General features: G+C 39.6%; 1 protein-coding gene across 2 annotated transcripts in view; it reads right to left on the reverse strand.

Moving 5' to 3' along the window:
• Positions 1-20773, reverse strand: part of LOC109636146 (phosphofurin acidic cluster sorting protein 2) — a 47844-nt gene that overhangs the window by 19389 nt on the left and 7682 nt on the right. For both annotated transcript variants that reach the window (XM_069539292.1, XM_020097718.2), the window contains exons 2-4: positions 8817-8904; positions 2495-2584; positions 1090-1215 (exon numbers count right to left, since the gene is read on the reverse strand). In XM_069539292.1, the coding sequence (XP_069395393.1) occupies positions 1090-1215; positions 2495-2584; positions 8817-8904 (304 nt within the window). The remainder of the gene's footprint in view (positions 1-1089; positions 1216-2494; positions 2585-8816; positions 8905-20773) is intronic.

Here is a 20773-nt window from a genome sequence, read left to right on the forward strand (position 1 = left end):
ATGATTCTGGGTTCAACCAGACCAAATCTCCACAACATGGTCAGACTACACTATATTAAGAGGAAGGTCACTTAGGGTGACCATGGATCACACATCAGCTGCTGTAATTGGTATTCAAAAATGTTAGCCGTGTTCCTCTGTTGCAAGAAGCCCTTTTTCATCTCAATCTCTTTTGCACACAAACACCCAGTATATCAAATCCCGAGCTAGACATTTAAATTGATCTGTATCTACTATGTAAAACCTATTTTCCCAATTATACCTGAGGTAAAAACACAGGTTGTTTTGACCCACAGAATGGCACAATTAAAAAAGCTAACAGTTTCAATTCGTGATCTCTACCATGACAATAGTACAGGTAGGTGGCCGAGACATAGCTCACAAGTGCACGGAAAATATGAATACAAAAGCCACAACACGAATGCAAAAGTGACAACACGATTGCAAAAGCCACAATGGAAACACAACTACAGTGGTTGATTACAATGAAACAACCAGCATTTCTTGACCAACTTTCTACAGTTAAGTGTTTGTAGCTGTGTTGTGGCTTTTGCATGAGTGTTTTCCATTAATGCACTTATGTGAGAAGTCTTGGCCACTGTACTGTAGGCATTAGGAAGCAATGCAAGTAGACCCACTTTAAAAAATCATTTTCATGGCTCAGCAGTATGAAGTAAACGTTAGATCAGGATCAAGAACTTAACTGTACATTAACATTAAAAAACATCACTGGGCATTATAGAAGCTCCTATGCCATTATTTACGCATAACACAACTGAATACATTATTTGGAGAGAAGTGCATATGAAGCCAGTTCCAGATGGCCCGTAATCTCACACAGCAGAATGTGTGACGAGCATGAATCATTTGAAATGACACAATAACGCAGGAAAGCCTCTCGTTGGCAACCAAGACATGGTTACAAAGACACTAATAGACATGTCAGTCATTGTCAGAGCGTCACAGACTGTAATCACAAGCTCCTGAGCCAAATCATACGTTTTTTAAAAGAGAAATGAAATGGCTGAAACTGAAACATGAAATGAGATGATTGAAAGTGGTGCCCCCACTCGAGCCACTGAACAGTACCTCAGCCATATTGATGACTCCCACGGCCAACGTTTTGTAGCCCAGGATGGTTCGATTCTTGTAACGTTTCCTCCTCTGCAGCATGATCTGCAGTCTGTTGGCGTCCCTCTTCAGAAAATGAGGGTACTGAAAAAGAACAAAAATAAAGTCGGATAAGGACAATATTTACAACAGCCTTTAATTAGAAACACACATGCACTTATTTCACCACATTCAATTTGTTTTTGTTGCTCTATAATTTAAATTAAAAAATAATTTATTCAGCTAGTATTTGACATTTGGCTTGCTCACACTGCAAGTTCTTCTTGTACCGTGAATGTATCCAAAATGATTCACAAGATTAAATTGCTGTAAAAATACTATTTGCATTGAATTGTGAGAAGTGCTGGTGCTGATACCACAACTAGGCCAAGCTCATATAGACATGCAGGCACAATCATTGTATTCAGATGCAAGCAAAGACCCCAAATTATGACAACCTGCAACTTCACTTTCACAAAAATAAAAAATAAAAAATTTCAATGGCTGAACTATTGGCAACAATTCACCTTATTTCAGTATTTCATCCTCACATTTGCTTTTCTCAATTCAGGGGCTGGCTCCTTCAGAGGCAGCACTTGATGACAAGAGTGTCCCATTTTGAACAACTGTTTGAATGTGGCCAACAAATGTGTCATTGCATTCCAGGAAAACAAAGGATCCGACAGGCATTTCTGGCAAACCTATCCCAGGATTCATTGCGCACCAGTGACAAAGCTAACGAGCTAGTTGAGCTGCAGTGAGGACAGGACTCGTCCCGCTCAAACTAATGCATACTTTGAGCAGGACAACTAGTGACACCAATAGGTAATCCTCCGTAGACCAGACTATCTAATTTTAATTCAGTCTTGGCGGTCTTCCCAGCCCACGAAGGCTGCGTCTTATTGATCAGTGTAGACCGTGTCCTCTAAAGGAGACAGACCTTGAAGTGGGACAAAGTTCATATTCTTGCTTAGTTCACCTCTACACTCATCTAGCTGTTCCAGTATGTAAACTGTCAGCATACATCTATCGTCGTACTTTAAAATCATCATTCTGTCATAAAAAAATGTTTGCTTCAATGACTTCAAGGGTTGATTCTGTTTCTGCACGAGTAAGAATACACTTGGATAATAATTACACAATAATAATAACATTAGTCTTACAAGCAGATTTTGAACAGCAAAGTCTGATATAATCAATACAAAGTATTGTAAATACCCATGTATGAAGATTTTGAACTTAAATTTGTTGCTATCGGAAAAAAACCAACACCAAAGTAGTCAAGAGGGTGCACCAATGTGGATAAAGACTTCAACACGGTCCTGTCTGTCAAGTAAGTGCCGCATCAGTGTGAGAATTCACAGTATCATGTCAGAGGCCTTGCCTGTAGTGAGAATGTGAGCTCCAGATCTGTCTCCATCAGTCCGCTGGGAGGGAGGATGTACTCATTTGATCTAAGGAGACGCTTTGAACCCTGAAAGACAAAGTAAAGTTTCATTGTAAGAAAGAATTATAAATGCCACATATGAAAAACAACACAAAAGGCACGACACGCTTTGTTTTAGTTGCAAGTCTAAATTTGATTTACATCTCTTCTGAAATGAAAACAACAAAATTGTTTGTTTTAAGGGAGCAAACTAAAGTTGTCCATCTCTCCTCGTGCATGAAGAGAGAGCTAGTGAAAAAAGGCAAACTTACTAAAAGATTTACACACAAAAATGACAAGCCATGACAACTGTACAATACATGGTTGTTGATTAATTTACACATACACGATGTACACAACATAGAAAAAAATATAAAAAACAAAGTCAAAGGAAAATTTATTATCGCCTTAGACCAAGAAACATAGATTCCACAGTGCAAAATGCTGATAAGGAAAACAGGCAACATGAAGAATCTAGTAGATTAATTGATAGGTGATGTAACTTGATTGTAATTTATGTTCAGAGGATACTGCTGTTAATGCACGTGAAGAGAATGCCACATTTAGTCTTTCCATTCACAAACCAGTCAGACATGTGTTTGTTAGGGTTAATACTTGCACAACTGAGGAATGTATATAAATATATACACACACACACACACACACACACACAAACATATTGTTGGTGTAGCTAACTAACTAGCTATTTAGATAATGCCAAAGTGTTTAGCCAAGTTATTACAGGTTAAGTAGTCTAACTTAAATTAGTCTAACTAAATCTTAAATTAGCTGTTCCTTCACAACACTCTCAATGTGATCCAGTCTATTTCAGATCAATTCCCATAAAAGATTTCACAATGTCATACACAACATCTTGAATCATTTCTCCAGTGTGGACCAGAGAATTTCAAGGTTTTAGTTAAACATTTGTGTGTGAAATTATTCAAACATGAAGGGATTACAAATCTGTGGAAGGAGTAAGGTTGCTGACGATTACAAATTACACCATAGTAATTTAGCTTTCACAACTCATTTCAATTCATGTCCATGTGCTCACTTGGGAATAAAAACCAATCTCCACATATGTCACATATAAGGTCGCTTCTTAAGCCTATATCTATCCAGAAGACAGTGGCCTTGCGTGCAAGCCTTTTTTTAGTGCCAGCCTGCTTCACATTCACACATTTATGTAGATTCACACCTTGAGGCTGCCCAGAACAAACAGTCCTCCACTCCTTCACAGCTTTCTAAAGAGGAGTGTTACTAGACCAACTGAAGAGGGTCAGATGGACTTGTTCAGGATCATATCCAGAACTGGTGTTTTCTCCTTAACCTGTAAGCTCCAAACTACAGCTAGATTCAGAATTTAGGACACATGACTCGAAACCAAATTTAGTTTTAACATCCAATATCTTACACATGCTACTGTAGATGAGAAAAACTCATCAGCTGAGCTAATTCTGGGAGCTGACACAAAGCTGTTGCAGCCAAACAGCGCAGGGATTTAAATGCCATGAGTTGTAGCAGTCTCTTTCAACTGTAAGGGCACCGACAGTCAGTGTGTCCTCAGAGAACCTGCCCCAGCTTCACAGCATGTTTATAATCCTAACCCTTTCTTACTTCAATTAAAGTCGATCATGTTCCTTGCCAGGTTAAAAATAAATACCTCTTCAAGCTTCTTTTATAATTTTATAACACGCAACCAGGGAACGGGTAAAACAGAAAGAAAGTCTGAATGTGAGACCAGAAACAGCTCGTGAAGTCTCAGGTTAACAGTTTTATGTCAAGCTGTGAGCGCTGAAGAAAGGCATCTGTTGTGTAATATGTTTAGCAACTCATCAACGGCTGTAAAAATGTCACACGTCCCCAAAGGTTTGTTCAGGTATCTGCTAAACTTGCCATTAGAATTAAGTAAGACTTGGTGAGCAGCACAGAGCTGTAATGACATCCTGTATCTGGCCATAGACCCTGGGGAGAAACTCTTTCATGGTCCGATGCAGTGGCCACGACATTGTATCCTAATGTCATCAGAGCTGCTAAATCATGTAACAGGATACCAAATGAAATGGTTGGGTGTGTGCTAAGGAATCATCACAAGATACTAGAGCGGGGTTAGCTTTCTTTAAGAAGGCAGGGATGCGTCACATACATGAAGTGGTCAAATAACTTACTCTACTTGTGTATTGCACTAATATCTAAATGTCAATGCAATGTCAAGGGCGATGGCAGTGTTATAAAAGTGTATGCATTCATTAGTCCACAAACTTAAAGGTGGGGTTGGTAATTTGTTTCATAAACACTTTTTATCTTTTTTGTTGAAATCATCCTCACGTCCCAATAAGCATCAATAAATAAAGTTGTCTGTGAAGAAACCCCAAAAACAAACGGTGCGTGTGGCCCTCTCCGGACTGTAATATACACAACTAATCATTTCATTTGAAACGTATGAATGGCACAACACCCGTTCTGTGATGTATCGGTTGCATTTTTCCAAAGTGAGCTTTAAAAATACAATCATGCCATACACAGTACTGTGTTCTAGCCAGATTGACTTGCTTTAAAGATGCATGGAATTAAACTTTGCATGAAACAAAGCTTTGAAGAAGTGAAGGGAACATGGCAAAATAGAATTTTGGCTTTGCTGACACTTTCAAAGCACTGAGTTGTAATAAGCAGTTTTCTATCCAGCCTATTGGTTCAATATGCTACAGAAAGGGACAAGCTGACAGTTCCCTGAAGGGAGTTGCATAACAAGTTTTATAAGCAAGAAAAACACTGGGTACAACTCAATACTAGGTCTGACCTTGCCACTAACTTGAGGTCCACAAAGAGGCCTGGGATGTACTCTTTTCTCATGCTGTGTGGCTGGTACAATGAATCAAGGCACAAAAGCCAGGCACTTTCAAACTGCCTGTCATGCATTAACAACACAGAGCCTTGGCAGGGGAAGCTTGAACTGAATGTCCTTTGCCGCCTAACCCCCACCCCCACTCTTTTTTTTCCTCTTGCCCTCTCTCCCAAGCTACAAGTTTCTCTACCGTCTTTCTGGGGCCAGATGACCATGCTCAACAAGCTTGTGGGAAAACCACCTTAACTTTACACTTCGTCTTAAAATGTTTTAAACATGTTAAACCCTCTAAATTGGCACCCCTCTTTACAGCAGAGGCAGGAAGTATTCAGGGTCAGAACAAGGGCGAAACGTGGAAAGTGTGTTAAAGCGGTTTTAAAGGCTTTTGATTTCACCCAAAACACACACATATGTTTGTACATATATTTTAGTGAGGACACTCATTGGCATAATGCATTCCCTAGTCCCTTACCATAACCTTAAACATCAAAACTACATGCCTAACCCACATCTTAACCCAAAACCATTCAAAGTTGGTCAAAAAGTGTGGACCGACCAAAATGTCCTCAGTCCGTAGGTTGTAGGCTAAATCTGTACAAGTGTACACACACACACACACACACACACAGACACACAGACACTCACACACTCACACACACAATTGGATCATTTCTGAGTGGATTGCAAATGGAAATGCTTTAGACCGGGGCTTTCCAACAATAATCCAGCTGATATCAATATCTGGCTACAACCTCAGGCAACTGCACACAGAAAAGACAGGACGCAAAACATACAATCACGTAGCACACGTGCAACAGCAAACCACATTGCAAACAAATGTTCAGAGAAGGAAGCAGAGGTTTTTGTTGGGAGGCCTAAACTACTTTAAGTGACCCTGCGGTCTCCAGGGTGAGAGACAGAAGGACACAGAGCCTCCTCTAGACTAAAATGCAATCTCATCATCCCCACTGCTTTGACTTTGGGAGACCATCCAAATGATTAGCCATTACAGGGATTGTGTGCAATGTAGGCCACTTAACCTGATGAGACTCAGAGAGAGAAGACAGACAGAAACTGTATGCAGAAAAGGGGGCTGATGACATGGTATCTTTGTAAGTCACTGTCTGAAAACAAACCCCTCTTATTCTTCTGTCATCTTCTCCAACTGTCTCTTCATCCCTTCAGCATCTCTGTTCTCCCTAACCAAACCTGCTGGAAATTGCATTTAATGCTCCAGTTCCGGAGCTGTGGTGAACAGAGCTTTGCTCGTCTGTCCTCCAGGCGGAGATTTCACGCTCTGGAGACAACGTAGCTCACGGATAAAGCCACACTTGGTTGGTTGCTTTCTCCTTCAGGATGACGGTAAAAAGAAAAAAAAAGGAAGGGGGCGATATTTGTTCCCTTTAAATAGAAATAAACTGCTGGCCAACCACTCATGGAATCCAGCTTTACTATATTTACACATATAGTGACAGGGCTTATTTACCTCTGAAGAAGATAGCAGCCTTTATTTGAGGCAGGTTTTATCAGAAAACACCTTTATTTCTCATGCTGTGTGTTTTTAACTATAATTGGTCATATTTGACTACAAAGCCCTGTTGGCCTTTCTGCTCGGAGAGAGGCTACAGTGCGTGCTCCACAAAAACACACAGTGAGCAGAGCTGTGCAGATTCTAAACTGCTTTAAATCACAGCATTCTGTCAGGTAATACTGAATTGTCATGGAGAAGGCAAAGCAGCCCCTCCCTAGACAAGAGAAAGGACTGACACTGACTAATTACTGTGTTCTTCATTCTCTCTAAACTTCACTCAGAATTTTGATGTCAGGATTATTATTTATTTTACTGACATTACCAGAGAGATTATTAAATTAACAGCGACTCTTGTCTTGTGAGGATTTATTTTGCTGCTCCAGAGACAGTTATTAGTTGTAGTGTCAAATGCTTTAAAACATGATTTAAAAAACAATATATTATATCATGAAAATGTATTTATTAAATATGATTAGGAAATGTATACAGCATATTTTTTTCCATAGCTTATTAAATAATATTATTTATCCTATTACTGAGTAATTGCTTGTGTCAAACAAACTGTATGTTCATCAGCGTGAGAATAAAAATGTGGCTTCCTGCATTGCAACCTATACTGAAGATATTTGGTTCCTCTATTTATACAACAAACTACTACAAACTACACTAGTTGTGACGAGATACCTCTGGTTATATTCTCTCCACATTAGGCCCTCTCCATCTGTATGATGTGTATACTACACACACCAGTACTGTAGTCTTATAGAAGCAGATAGCAGTAACTACAGAATGCATAATATTTAAGCATCTGTAAGGTACTCACTGGCTTTAGTTCTGTTTGAGAAACATTGGACAAGCATCTTTACAACCACTACTACACTTTCTGCTGAGTGTGTTTTTTAAAACTGGAACCTGTCAGTGGACTAAAGGCATGCTTCCAACACACTGGCACTACACATCAGTCTGCTAAAGGAACTGCAGTACATACTACACTATTTTAGATCAAGACATAGTGTCCATGATGTCTATGTTTATTTGAAAATTACTGTAATATCAATATGCTTTTGGATTTAAAGATATGTTGTTTTATTAAAAATAAACCTTTATTGTGCTTTATTCTTTCAGAAAGGTGTTCTGAGATATAAAGAGAAACATCAAATCCATTTCAGTATCTAATTATTATCTATTTTTAGGTTTACTGGTCGAGCAGTGTGTGTGACAGAATGCCGCTGATGTAAAGAATGTTGTGATCGTTGCACAGGAACGTGTTGCTACTGTGACAACAGGGTTAAACTCAACTGACCTTAAGTCATCTGTGATCAGTGACATAATGCAACTCCACAGCACAGATGGAGTAAGTTTGAACTCTATCGCTGTGACCTTGTTTATTCAAGCACAACATTACAACAGCATGTCAGATTGTTTAGTGGGCAACTGCAGTCACTGTAAAATGATGTACCAATGCAGATCTTTGCTCTGCTTTAGTTCCATTAATACAGCAAACAACTGCTTTTCGCTATTAAATATATTCAGACTTTGTAATCTCAATATATTGCAATATGGGGCGGATTTAAAATGTCAGTGACTATAATGGAAAAAATGCATTAGCAACCATTGTAAGATGCACAATCCGTCTTGAGGAGCTAATGCTGTGCTTAGAATAGTAATGTTGCCATTTAAAGCACCTGAGTGGTTGTGACTCATTGCAGCTTCCTGTGCAGCTATGGAGGTTTTTATCAATCGGCAGGATTAGCAGCATATGTTATCATCATCTAGGCTTTGTGCCTGTGTTGAACAGGGTACAGCCTTGACAAAGGATTGTGATCCTGTGAGCTACAGACTCCAGACCGTGACAATTGAGCTTGTTTCGCCCATCACACGTGGGAGATTAACCCACCCACCTGTATTTTGACAGCTATAGACAGGGAGTTCAGCTCTTTATCCAGTTCTTTGAGGACAACCAGCTTTTTCAGTGTGAGGCTGCAGAGCCTGTGGAAACAACAAAGAACAAGAGAAAGGGGGAGAAAAAGAAAAAAAGATTAGCGGCATGACTAAACACACAATGTGAGCACACCTTCCTGACACGCTGTAACATCTGGGCATGAAAAGCATGGCTGACAGTATTCACATTTCACTTTGACTTGTGTCGTCTTCTTTTGGATTGAAGGTATGATAATAACAGGCAGCATTCTGTAATCAATAATTACTGCTGAGAAAGCGAGTGAATAATCAAAAGAGAAACATAGTAATCAAATCCTCTTCTAATCTATGACATTTTTTGAATGTTGATGATGCACCACATTGCTGAGAAAACGTCGTGTGAGCTTTGGGGGAAAATACTTCATGGAAAGAGACATAGATGAGGTATTGGACAAGCCACAATGCAGTGAAGTGTCCTCAGTAAGCCCTGTTTGAACACACGGCTACAAAATGTATTAAAAAGTTACGCGCAGAGACTTATGTAATTTACCGCCATCTGTTCGTTATTGAATAAAACAAGAAACATATTTACATATGCCTCAAACAAAGTTAAATACATATTTAATTTGACTGGGCTTTTTAATATTAGAGAGCTATCACTGGGATCTAGATTGGGTGAGGTGAGGTGTACAAAGACAGAGAAGACAGCAAATATACTATATTTGAACTATATTTGGACTTAGGTCCAAATATAGGTTTAGGTCAGCCTTGTATTACACAACCCTGAGGCTGAAAAATGGGATACAACTGACAGGACACACCTCAATCTCATACTTCTGTATGCCTTTGAACCTCTCTCCTCTCACATGCACCAAATCCCACCTTCTGTCTTTCTCCCCCCCCCCCCCCCCCCCCCCCCCCCCCCCACACACAAACAACAAAAAGTAAAAAAACACCAAGGACATGTTTGCTAAACTTGTTTGACCCACTTTTCCCCCACAGTCCTGTTGCATTAAGTTATGAGCAGTCTGAGCCAGATTCAGAGGGGTGGAAGATAGTCACAGCAAGCAAACAGCCTGTCATCCACTTTCCTTGAGAGACACTCACCCATGTCATTCAGTCACTCCCGGCTAGACAAGAATGATTCACAGATTCATCTTCTCAAAGCACAAAGGAAACTTTGAAACTTTAGTTTAACAGGCAGCAACAACAGGGTGCCCTATTTTGGGGCATAAGGGGAGCAAGGTTTTGTGAACATGTAGCATATTGCATGCAATATGCAACTTTGGCCATCAGAGGCTGCTGGTTTTTGATGTATTCTTAAAAATGTGTAATGTGAAAAATCAAAAGGTTAAAGAATGTTTTAATTTATACTTTTTCTAACTTTACTTTCTAAATGTTACTGTTTATTTAGCTGCATTTCTTGGTGATGTGATATCCTATACACAACTAAAAATTCAATAAATGCAAACATGAACATGATTTGTTTGAAAAGTTCTTGGTCAATCAAAGGTCAGGTCTGTTTCTTCAAAGTTCGGTGAAGCTTGACTCAGTACACAGAACGTCGAACTGGAGAATCAGCTGTCATTTCCATTGTCATGAACGTTCCATTATCGTGATCAATGTTGTCACTTATGATGATTAGTCCTAGCCTCCGCTCAAAATGTATTAATATTCAACATTTCATGTGTCAAAATGGACCAAATTTACCACTGCACTTCTTTGATGCCCCAGGAACACATACATTGAAGTAGATGGGATGTTTTGAAACAGGACAGTACAGACAGAGATCTCTCGTATTATAGTAATATATATGTTTGTTCCTACAGTGGGATACAAAAGTCTGAGACCAGTGGTCCCCACTGTAGTTTTTACTGTAAAAACATGGAGGGGAAACAGAAGGAAGCCATGAGAGGTTTATCCATGCAGCCAACAGAATGTGTCTTTAATGATGACAGTATAACAACAAGAATGAGCCAGGAACTTTGTGTTCCCGTGTTGACTCTCCCTTTGGCCCAAATAGGTGACAACATAATTTTACAGTGGGAATTCGAGCGTAAGTAGCGAATCCACTTGGCTGCACAAGTTACCTTAATGCGCTTGAATAACAAATGCAAATCTATTTGAGTCTGGAGTAATTAAATGCTGAACCTTGTAGGTAGCGCATGGATCCAGCTTGCCTTATGGTGAGGATGAGTCACCAGTCAGCTACAGCCTTGTCAGGGATAGAAAACAGAGCTAAGGGTTTAACAACATCTCTCTCTCTTTTTTCCCTCTGTAGACTGGGATTCACATGTAATTAAAAAGGCTGCAGGCGCTGAAGAGGTCACCTAGGGAACGAGGATTTTTTATTATTAGACAGAGGTGTTATCTCTACTCCTGCCTGCCACTGTGTTGTGTTGTAAGTAAAACCCGCTGCCATCTGTCCCGGCCTGGTACCAGTCTGTCCCTCCTCACTAGTGCCGGTTCACTTTGCCACCGAAACAGTGGCTGCAGTGACAAGCCAGGTGTCACAGAAAAGAGCTAAATCACTGTGCTGAAATGGCTGGCAGAGGCACACACTGGGTCAAGAATAAATCAGCTGGTTTTAGAAAGGACTGTCAGTATGGATATACTGTATAATTGTGATTACAAGAATATAGAGGGAGGGGGAGGTGTTATTTATGGAATTCTCTCCCCTTCACTCAGCAGACACTGGCACACACTCAAAAATTGATATAGGGGCTTGGAGAGGCCCCTCAAAAGATGCATTAATCCTCCATTTTGGCATGTCATTGCCACATTCCCAGAGTAAGCCTGGGGTGGGATCACAGCTCGCCTCACTGTGCAAAAAGAGGACGAAAACACAACAGTGTTATCAATCCACAGAGGAGGCCGCGTGGGTGGAGAATCTATAGAGCAGTCTCCAGTTCAATATTTCTGTGCAAAGGCGGTGGAAAGAGAAGATAAGTGATACCTGTTTTGCCTGTTCCCTGTTGATAAGGGCCCATGGGGGAAATCCCTCTTACAGTTTCAGTGCTCGGGCTTGCTGAGCCAACTCATCGCCTGCCAAGCTCTTCTGATTGGGTCATCATTGTTATAGACGTTATTGATCCTCACATGCACGCCATGTGAGGAGACTTTCTCTGTTTTGATCATACTCTAGACATGTCAGTGAGGAAAGAGAAACTTAACTTCACTGATTAGAGTTAAATCCACATGAAGACTATAAAAAGGTTTCAATATCTATACACTTTCTGCAAGTCTGTTCTATTAAACTGCAATCAATTTAGCTACTGTAAGTTTAATTGATTGGAGTGTAGAATAATAAAATCCTGGTTCCTCCTGATTGCATCTTAATATATTAAAGATGGCTGCATTTAAACAAATACAGAATGAAAGTATTTATCTTCCTTGTAAATAACTCAAACCACTATCATTATCAGTTTGTTGCTGATTTATATTATGTTGTTTGACAAATCAATTGATATATCAAACAAGCTTTGGCTTTTAAAGGTACAGTGTGTAGAAGCCTTTAATTGGCATAAAAACTCAAAAGGTGTTTAGTTTGTCCAGTCTGGACTAATATAAAATACATGGCGGCCTCCGTAGAGAGGGTCCCCTCGATATAAATATGAATATATAAAGTATTTAAATATAAAGGGCCTTTTCTGGGGTAAAGAAAACTACAATTCATACAATTAAGATAATACAAACTAGTGAAAACATCATGAGGATTATTCTACATTAAATTTCTGTCAATAGTTCCCTTTCACCTAAATCTTACACACTGGACCTTAACACTGCCCTGCCTTCACACACGTTTAAACAACATTTAGAAAAAATTGTGTCACAGACATGGGATGTGCCGACTGTAAATTGGTGCAAGAATCAGAATCATACACTACCACAAGCTAATTTCCTGCAAATCGTTTTCTGGATGCCATCTTCTATTAATGGCATTGACATATAAAGCAACTGACACTAGTGTAATATCATTTCAGAATGAATAGCTATTGACCGCCCTGCAGGACGGTGCCCAGTAGGCGCCTGGATTCTCTGTAGCTAATAGCTTTAGCCTATATTGCATCAATCACAGCAGTACAAGTGGTGCTGCTCCATCTAAGCCCATTAGTGTGCTCAAGTCACTCACTGTACCGTCACTAACTGTTGACCTTTTCGGCCTATAAAGTAAAGTGAGGCCATTAGATTACAGGGCCATTTCCCCCTTTTCGATTACACACAGGCTGCTTCCTGTGACATACCAATATTACTGAGGAAATCAAAAGGAGGCTTTGTGTGAGACTTATACAGTGGAACTGACAAACTTTAACAGCTTCTCAACAGCTTCTCAAACATGTGTACAATACAACAAAAAGCTAATGCAACATAATTTTCTAATCTTTCATTTTACCTGAATATCAATGCATTATTAGGGGCTAGCCTAGGCACTATAAACACACAAGTTAGTAAATTAACGAACATCAATGCTCTGAAAATAAAATTGGCAGGAGGTTATAGCAGGTCTGGGCGATTTGGCCAAAAATAATATCAGGATAAAACGTTGCATATCAGTCGATATTGATAATTATCATGACAAATGTCACATTATTATTTCTTAGTTAGAGAGAGATTTTTTTAACTCTTTCTGAGCAGATAATGACAAACAATTGATTAACAGCAAAACATTTCACAAATCTGAGGTCAATCAACAATTTCTTAAACCTCATCAATGTGCAGAAGCAATATTTTAATATAGATTGGAGTTTTTTAAATATTTCTTATGATTAAAATTATATTGCTATAATTAGTGATATTATTTTATTGCCCTGCCCTACCTTATAGTGCTACATGAGTTAGGTCACCTTAAACCAATCATCATTTCTAAATGCTATTAGACAGCAAAGGAGGTGAGAACTACTGTTGAAGTAACTGTTATGAATGTTGGTCCATCTGTGGCTACACTCAAATCCTTTCACATTTATCTGCGCAGGACAAACAAAACAACTTATCAGGCAGTTCACTCAAACAGCCGTGGCCAAATATTTAGTTTCAGATAAGAGGCTTGTGATTGTGGGTAGCATGGCACTGCGTATTATCTTATCTTGGCTGCTTCATCCATTTTCTCTACCATAATAACAAGGAGGAAAAGAAAACAATTGAAGCTTTCATGTTTCCAGTGGTGTACAAGTATAACACTTCATCACTTGAGCATAAAGCTTCTCAGATCTAGTGACAAAAGAGCTCCAATATACACAGACACAGTGTTTCACAACTGTTTCAGGAGACAGTCTTGTCTCAACCAGGAAAGTCTCTCCTTTCCAGCGCATACTCGATAACTTATCCCACCTGTATTGACGTGTTGCTGGAACATCAGAGGGAAGCAAATCAGTGGTGAGATGTGCATTAAAACATGGACAGCAGGGTCGAAGTCAGAGATGCACACATTCTGTTAGCCCCTCTCTGACCTCAACCTCCCCCTGAGTCAGCCTAGCTCTCTTTAACCCACACAAACTCACACACACAGAGGCCTCACGCAGTCTCCTCTGGAGTCAGGTCTCAAAGAGAACTTCTGGCGCGACACCAAGCTTTAGTCAGTCCAGTTGAGTTCAGCTCTTTGGTAAAATGATATGTCTGTCTGAAGACTGCTTAAGTGACAGAACACAATTTATATTACACCGACATCACAAGGTATTTCAAATATTTAAACCCCAACTCTGAAATCAACTCCCTAGGCCCTGGCCCCTGCATCACATTTGAAAGGATTTGACTGGATGCATCTGAAGAAATAATCATTTAGGAAGGCGAGAACACTGATACCAGATTCAAACTATGGTTGTGAAAAGTCACGACAAAGCCAGAGCAGAAGGAAGTAATTTACATACAGATATTTCTTCATATCATTTGAAGGAACGCATTAAGAGCTATAAATACTTAATGCTTCCACAGTGATAAAGCTGTGTGGAACTTGTATAGCCTTAAGCCTAGTTAATGCTTCTGCGTCACGTCGACGCCGTACCTACCCCGTTGACGTGACGCCGTCTTTGAGCATTCGAAGTTCTGCATCGTGGGAACGCGTTGCTCTGCAATTCACTGCCAATGCCGCTAGGGGGGTGTGGCTGTGTGTTTGTGTGGTTATAGCCGAGTCCACGCTTTTTCTTCCGTAAAGTAAACAACAGTAAACAATGGCGATCGAGGTGGAGCAGCTGTATTTGGAGTTGGAGCTCATCAATATTGAAGAACAAATGCTTATATTGCAAATGTTGAAGCGCAGGCGACAGAGAAGACGTTTGCGGAGGTGGTCTGTACGACGAGGAAGAAAGACCGGAAAAAGCAACTGCCGGAACTTACATTCTGAGTGAACAAATCACAGCGCTTGCGGTCGTAGTTAGGATTTTTTGGAGGTGCGCGTCAGGCTACGGCGTAGTGTCGACGCGGCGCAGAAGTATAAACTAGGCTTTAGTTCATTTGACAACATTGTTAAAAGACATAATTCATTTTATGCATATTCTCTTTTACAGAGGAGTGCTTCTTTTGAACTGATGCATACAAACAATACAAATCCCACCTCCATCAGCATTTTCCAAAGCCAGTAGTTCAAGATGTCCAAGAATGGCTACTATCTCTGTGCTATTTCTGGGCCACTTTAGTAACAGCAACTTCTCAAATAACTTTACAATGGAAACACTGTTTTAGTTTAAGAGCCTACAAAGTGTTAAGTGCTACAGCACTCATGCCGTGGCAATACTTACAACAATGTTAAGATAAGTGAGAGTCATTGAGTTGTACATTTCTACGTCTTTTATCAATGCTTATGTTCACATTTGTCTCTGTTGTAGAGATTAATGCACCAGTAGACGTTCAACTGTTTTTACTTTGCACGGTTATTTCTGCTTGCAATAAAAATAAAACCATCTTTGCATTCATGGGGCCATAAAAAGGTTTATCATGCAAGCATGGACATGGGTCTGGACTATATATGAGCACATACGAAATCAACTGAGAGGCCAGCAAACCCTCTGAAATGAACGATATGCTACCTAAACAAAACCACACTTTTGTAGTTCTTTTCCCCTGGTCAGCATTCTAGTTGATGTTTTGCCAAATCCGTGACCTCGGATCACTGCACAGCAATTGTCAGAGGCACAAAGTGGGGGGAAGTGGACGATGGATGATGAGCAATGTAACAGAGAGCTGAATGAAAAAGACACTGTCTATGTTTGGTATGTGCTGGGGGGCTTCCAAGCGAGAGAACAAACAAACAAAAAAGACTTCAACTCATGCTTCTACTGCTTTTAATGTACTATTTCTCATATTCTCTGCCTCAGATGTGAAAGAGGTCACAGTCTTTTATTAAAACATGCTTCAACATTATTCATGAAATTCTTACATGCTACTACTGGCTTGTATGTGGGAGACTGACAAAAGCGTCTTTCTCTGCAGACAAGATTCATGCAAAGGAAAGCCCTACCACTTTGTTCATTCAGAATGCTATTATTTGTTCATGTCTAGCTGCATAATTTAGTCCAAATAAAGGGTATGTTGGTCTAAAAGCTACTTCTTCTGAATATTTCATTCACCTACAGGAAGAAAAGGAGCAGGTCTATTCACGGTGAGTGCTATCCTTTAGCCCTTGTGAGGTTTTCTCTGATAGCAATACATGGAAGATTCCCTTTATTTATATTTCATATTTTTCCTTCAAGGCCTTTCAGGTGGAAATCATTTGCAAAACAAAGCCCTACATTCTCAAATCCACACCCTCTGGAATGTTCTAAATAAATCTTCCCTTTTAAATCTTTAATTTCAAATTCACAGTTTTTAGACAAACAATGGAAGTTACAAAGAAGAATGAATAATTTAGAGTTGGGCCAATCTAGTTTTGATATCTGATTTCAAAACAGACGGAAAAAGAGATCTAGTTGTCCCTATTCTCTTTCTAGCTTCTGGCTCTTGAATCTAATCACTATTGAAGTTTTTCAAAACATTTAATCAATTAACATACCAAATTTGCAATCCTACACCTATTTGTATGTGAAAACATTGTTTGCTCATGTGTGTTATCTACTTAACAAAAGCCTCATGCAATATTTCACATTTAATACCATTATTTAAGAGGTTCTATCGGAAACAGATCTGTACTAGATCATAGCATCTCTATTCAATGTCGAGTCCAATCTACATTATGAGCGATACGATCTAATCCTGAAGACTGAGCATGTTGCTTTTAACAAGTTGAAACAGAAGGATGTTCCATAAGAGCTTAGCCTGCACTTAGGATTGCATGCAAAAGCTATTTTACCCCTTGAATATCTGGTTGGGTGTGCCAGATGGCCATATGCTGGTTGGACTTTAATTCCCTGAATAAAATCTTTCTCTCAAGGCCACTGTGAAAGAGGAAGAAGAGACTATGACCCAGGTGCACAAAGACAACACGGGCAAAATGTTAATTTGGCAAAGCCTGTTTCTGTGGCTGTGTAGTTTATGTGGGAGACAAAACCTATTGCTCACATTAGCAATGTTACTGAAAATGAAGTCAATCAGACCTCTGGATTAGAAATTAACCTTTTGGCGTGCCAAAGAGGTTTGTAAAGCCACAGTGTAATTCTCATAATGCCAAAACAACAGATGGTATGCACTCATTAATCAAAACAATACAAAATATTTTGTAATGAGATGGCAGCTTAAGCTTGGCCAAAAGTCATGTGATTAAGTGTAATAGCACCTTTACAATGTTATGTAGACATGGATTAAGTCTTTTGAGTACCAAACACAAAAAATCCTGGGGGATTAAAATGTGGCTTTGATTATGGATTCTAATATTGCTTGAAACTTTAGTTAAACCTGTAGTTTAATCCAAAACATTCTGTTCCCCAGCTGTATGATCTTTATGATGTGTGTTTCAGCAGCCATATTTAGGCCACGCTATGGCTAAATGCACAACTTCCTATAGTCAATAGTTGACAGAAACTTGAGTATCAAAGGAAATCTGGAAAATAAGGAAACCAACAGAGACACGGAGAACAAGCAAACTCTTCAAACCCATGACGTTTAAGTTGAAAAAAGTAATCCAATGACTAATCAGTAATTAAAATGAAATTATTGTTTCTGAAGGATTTTGAAGAAATGGAAAACTACCAGTAGTACTGACTACCAGTGAGAGCTGTGGAGGACTGGCAAAAACCACTCCACCTGGCTACAATATCTTAGATGCAGACATACAACATCATATAGCTATTTTCTAAAATCCCACATTCAACGCGAGTTGTTGTCATCCTGGGATGGATTTTGGCTTCTTCTTGCCAATTGAAGTAGAGACAAGAGTTACAATGGAGTACAATTTGCTGCAACAGGAAGGCAGGACAGGTGCCATCACTCAGGTATGAAACCACCCTGAGGGACTTGTTATGAAAAGAAAAATGGATAGGGGAGGGGATAAACTGGCCTTTTCCAAGAATGCAAGGTAGAAGACGCAATAGCGGCACTCAACTCGAGTCTGTCATAATACTCTGAAATATGTTTTTGTGAACTCTGTGGTCCTCAGTCTGCCCAGTGCTGACAATCTGACTGCTGTGGGGATTACAGACACATTTTATGTAATACTACACAGGGCTGGTACATGAGAGCTCAGAGCCAGATTTTATCTCACTTCAGCGATTTAAGCCAGTGCTTTCCTCTCAAATGCCCATTTGAGCAACATTTATTATCTGTGGAGCATGAATCAGAGGTTTGACCACTATGCTCTTGCTGCGTGGTGGGTGGTTTGGTAGAATCCTTCAGCCTCCTCTCTAATAATGAAGGGTGTGCTAGAAAGTTGTGCAAGATTCCTTTAAAATACAGGCTCTAGTCTGAGTTACAAAAAAAAGTATAAGGTGGAAAAAGAAAAAGAGACAATGCATGAATAGGATGATCTTATGGGGTCCCTTAGTCCGTCACACACTGTGAAAAGCATCTGCCAAACCAAATTAACAATCTCCCCAAAATGATGACATACATGATGACACAAACTGGAGTCAGTAATCGAGGACTATATTCATAGTTCACCAGTCTCTCCTTCTCAGGAGCATGTGCTCCCAATGAGTTTTTTTTTCAACTCTTCTGCCTCTTTAATACCAATTAAACATTCAGGAACTGTTATCCTTTGTGACTCTTTTGTGGCGCTGAACAGGTCTTTTGTTCAGCCGTTACCACAAACAGATGAGGTCAGCAGGCCTGTGTTTGTATTGGCCATGGAAGACAAGATCAGACCAGGCATGGCATGTTTACAGGACAAGTCAGAGCAAAAGACACCGTGACCAGATCAACTACAGTACATCATAAATAGAGGTAGCATGACAGATTATATCTCTCAAGCATGCAGAAAATTATGATCTTATCAGGTTATATATGGTACACATGCATATTGCATACTGCCTACTACATCCAGTGACTTCCAAATTATAGTACAGTTACCAGACCAGCAGATACAGGTAAATCCTGAGTGTCACAGCCTCTGACAAGGTAACGACTGAGCTTTAAAATCCTATTAAGGTGGATGGTCTGCCTGGCAGTAACATTCCTTTGCCTGGAGTCTACTGGTTGGATCAAAAGCTCAAGAGCAAAGCCTTGTTTAAAACAATCCCTCTGTCTAGGCTGCTGACCAGGATAATTCAAACACCAAGAAGAAATAGAACATTGACAAAAAAGTTACATTGAAAGTTTAAACATGAAAAAACAACAATTTACTTTTCAGGATTATGGAGTCCAGACACACTGTTAAAGCAAGGACTGCATCCTGTCAATTTCAAAATTGCAGGACAATTACTTTGCTGCCAGAGTTGGGTGAATAATAATGAAACCCAGTGATTACTCTGCTCACTGCTGAACAGAATAACTGTGATTATCATTTTAGCTATTATGCAACCCTACCAAGAAGGAAATATTTGGAATTGAAAAACTGTGTACTTAGACTGTAAAAACTACGTCACAATCCAGTCTTTTTGTTTTGAGGAGACTATGAGTCCCTTTACAAATGACTGAGAGTGATTCATCATAAAAAGCCCCAAAGAATAGGCTGGAATGTGCAAGAATAAAAGTAAAATGATAGTGAGGAAAGCCTGCCAGACCTTTGCATTGATTCCTAGGAGTTTTTACACATCTTAAGCTTTTAAGCTATAGTGTTATCATTTCATTCAACCGGCAGACCCACAACGCTACAAAGGTACCAGTTGCACACTCATCCAATCTGACTCCAAGTGGTCAAAAAAGAAACATAATAAGTACAATTACTAGTCATTTTAGGGGCTAAGCTGTGGCTCTGCTATGAATCTAAATTACAGAATGAATTTGTAAATGTTTGGTCAAAATGAAGATGAAAAAATGAAGAGCCCCTATGACCTGGGAAATAAATTAACTAAGCTCAGCCAAGCAGCTATCCTTCTGCTTTATTTCCTAATGAAAATGTGCTTATTTCTGAAATGTCCACTATTGCTGATAGCATTACTGGTCTGTATAGTTATGCTGTTATTGCACTTTATACTGTGCATACACATCTAGCTTCTCTCCATCTCCAACATTCTATAAAATATATGGTTTGAAAAGATCTGCTGCAGAGGTGGACATTAAAATCCTGGGATTTTTGAGGACGAAAACATTGGTTGTGTGGGCTAATTGGACAAAAGCACATGTAGAGCAAGGGGGCTCCAGACAGTTCAGACTCTTTAATCTGTGATTAGACATTTAGGCAAGGCATCCAGCTCAATGCTATTCAAGAGTTGGCACTCGAGGGACTGAAATGTCCTTAACTAGAGAGCAAAGGCAAAACTATTGATTCCTTTCACTGGACTTTATTCAGTCAAGACAAGGTCAACATTTCATCTGTATTTGTGGGATTTCAAAAATGATCTGAAAGTGGGGACAACGAAGATTTTATCATTAAAATAATCATCTGACTGGAGAATTTGTACCGTTTCATTTGGTGAGT

This window comes from Paralichthys olivaceus, chromosome 14, assembly GCF_024713975.1.
Source record: "Paralichthys olivaceus isolate ysfri-2021 chromosome 14, ASM2471397v2, whole genome shotgun sequence".
In the NCBI taxonomy this organism is placed as follows: Eukaryota; Metazoa; Chordata; class Actinopteri; order Pleuronectiformes; family Paralichthyidae; genus Paralichthys; species Paralichthys olivaceus.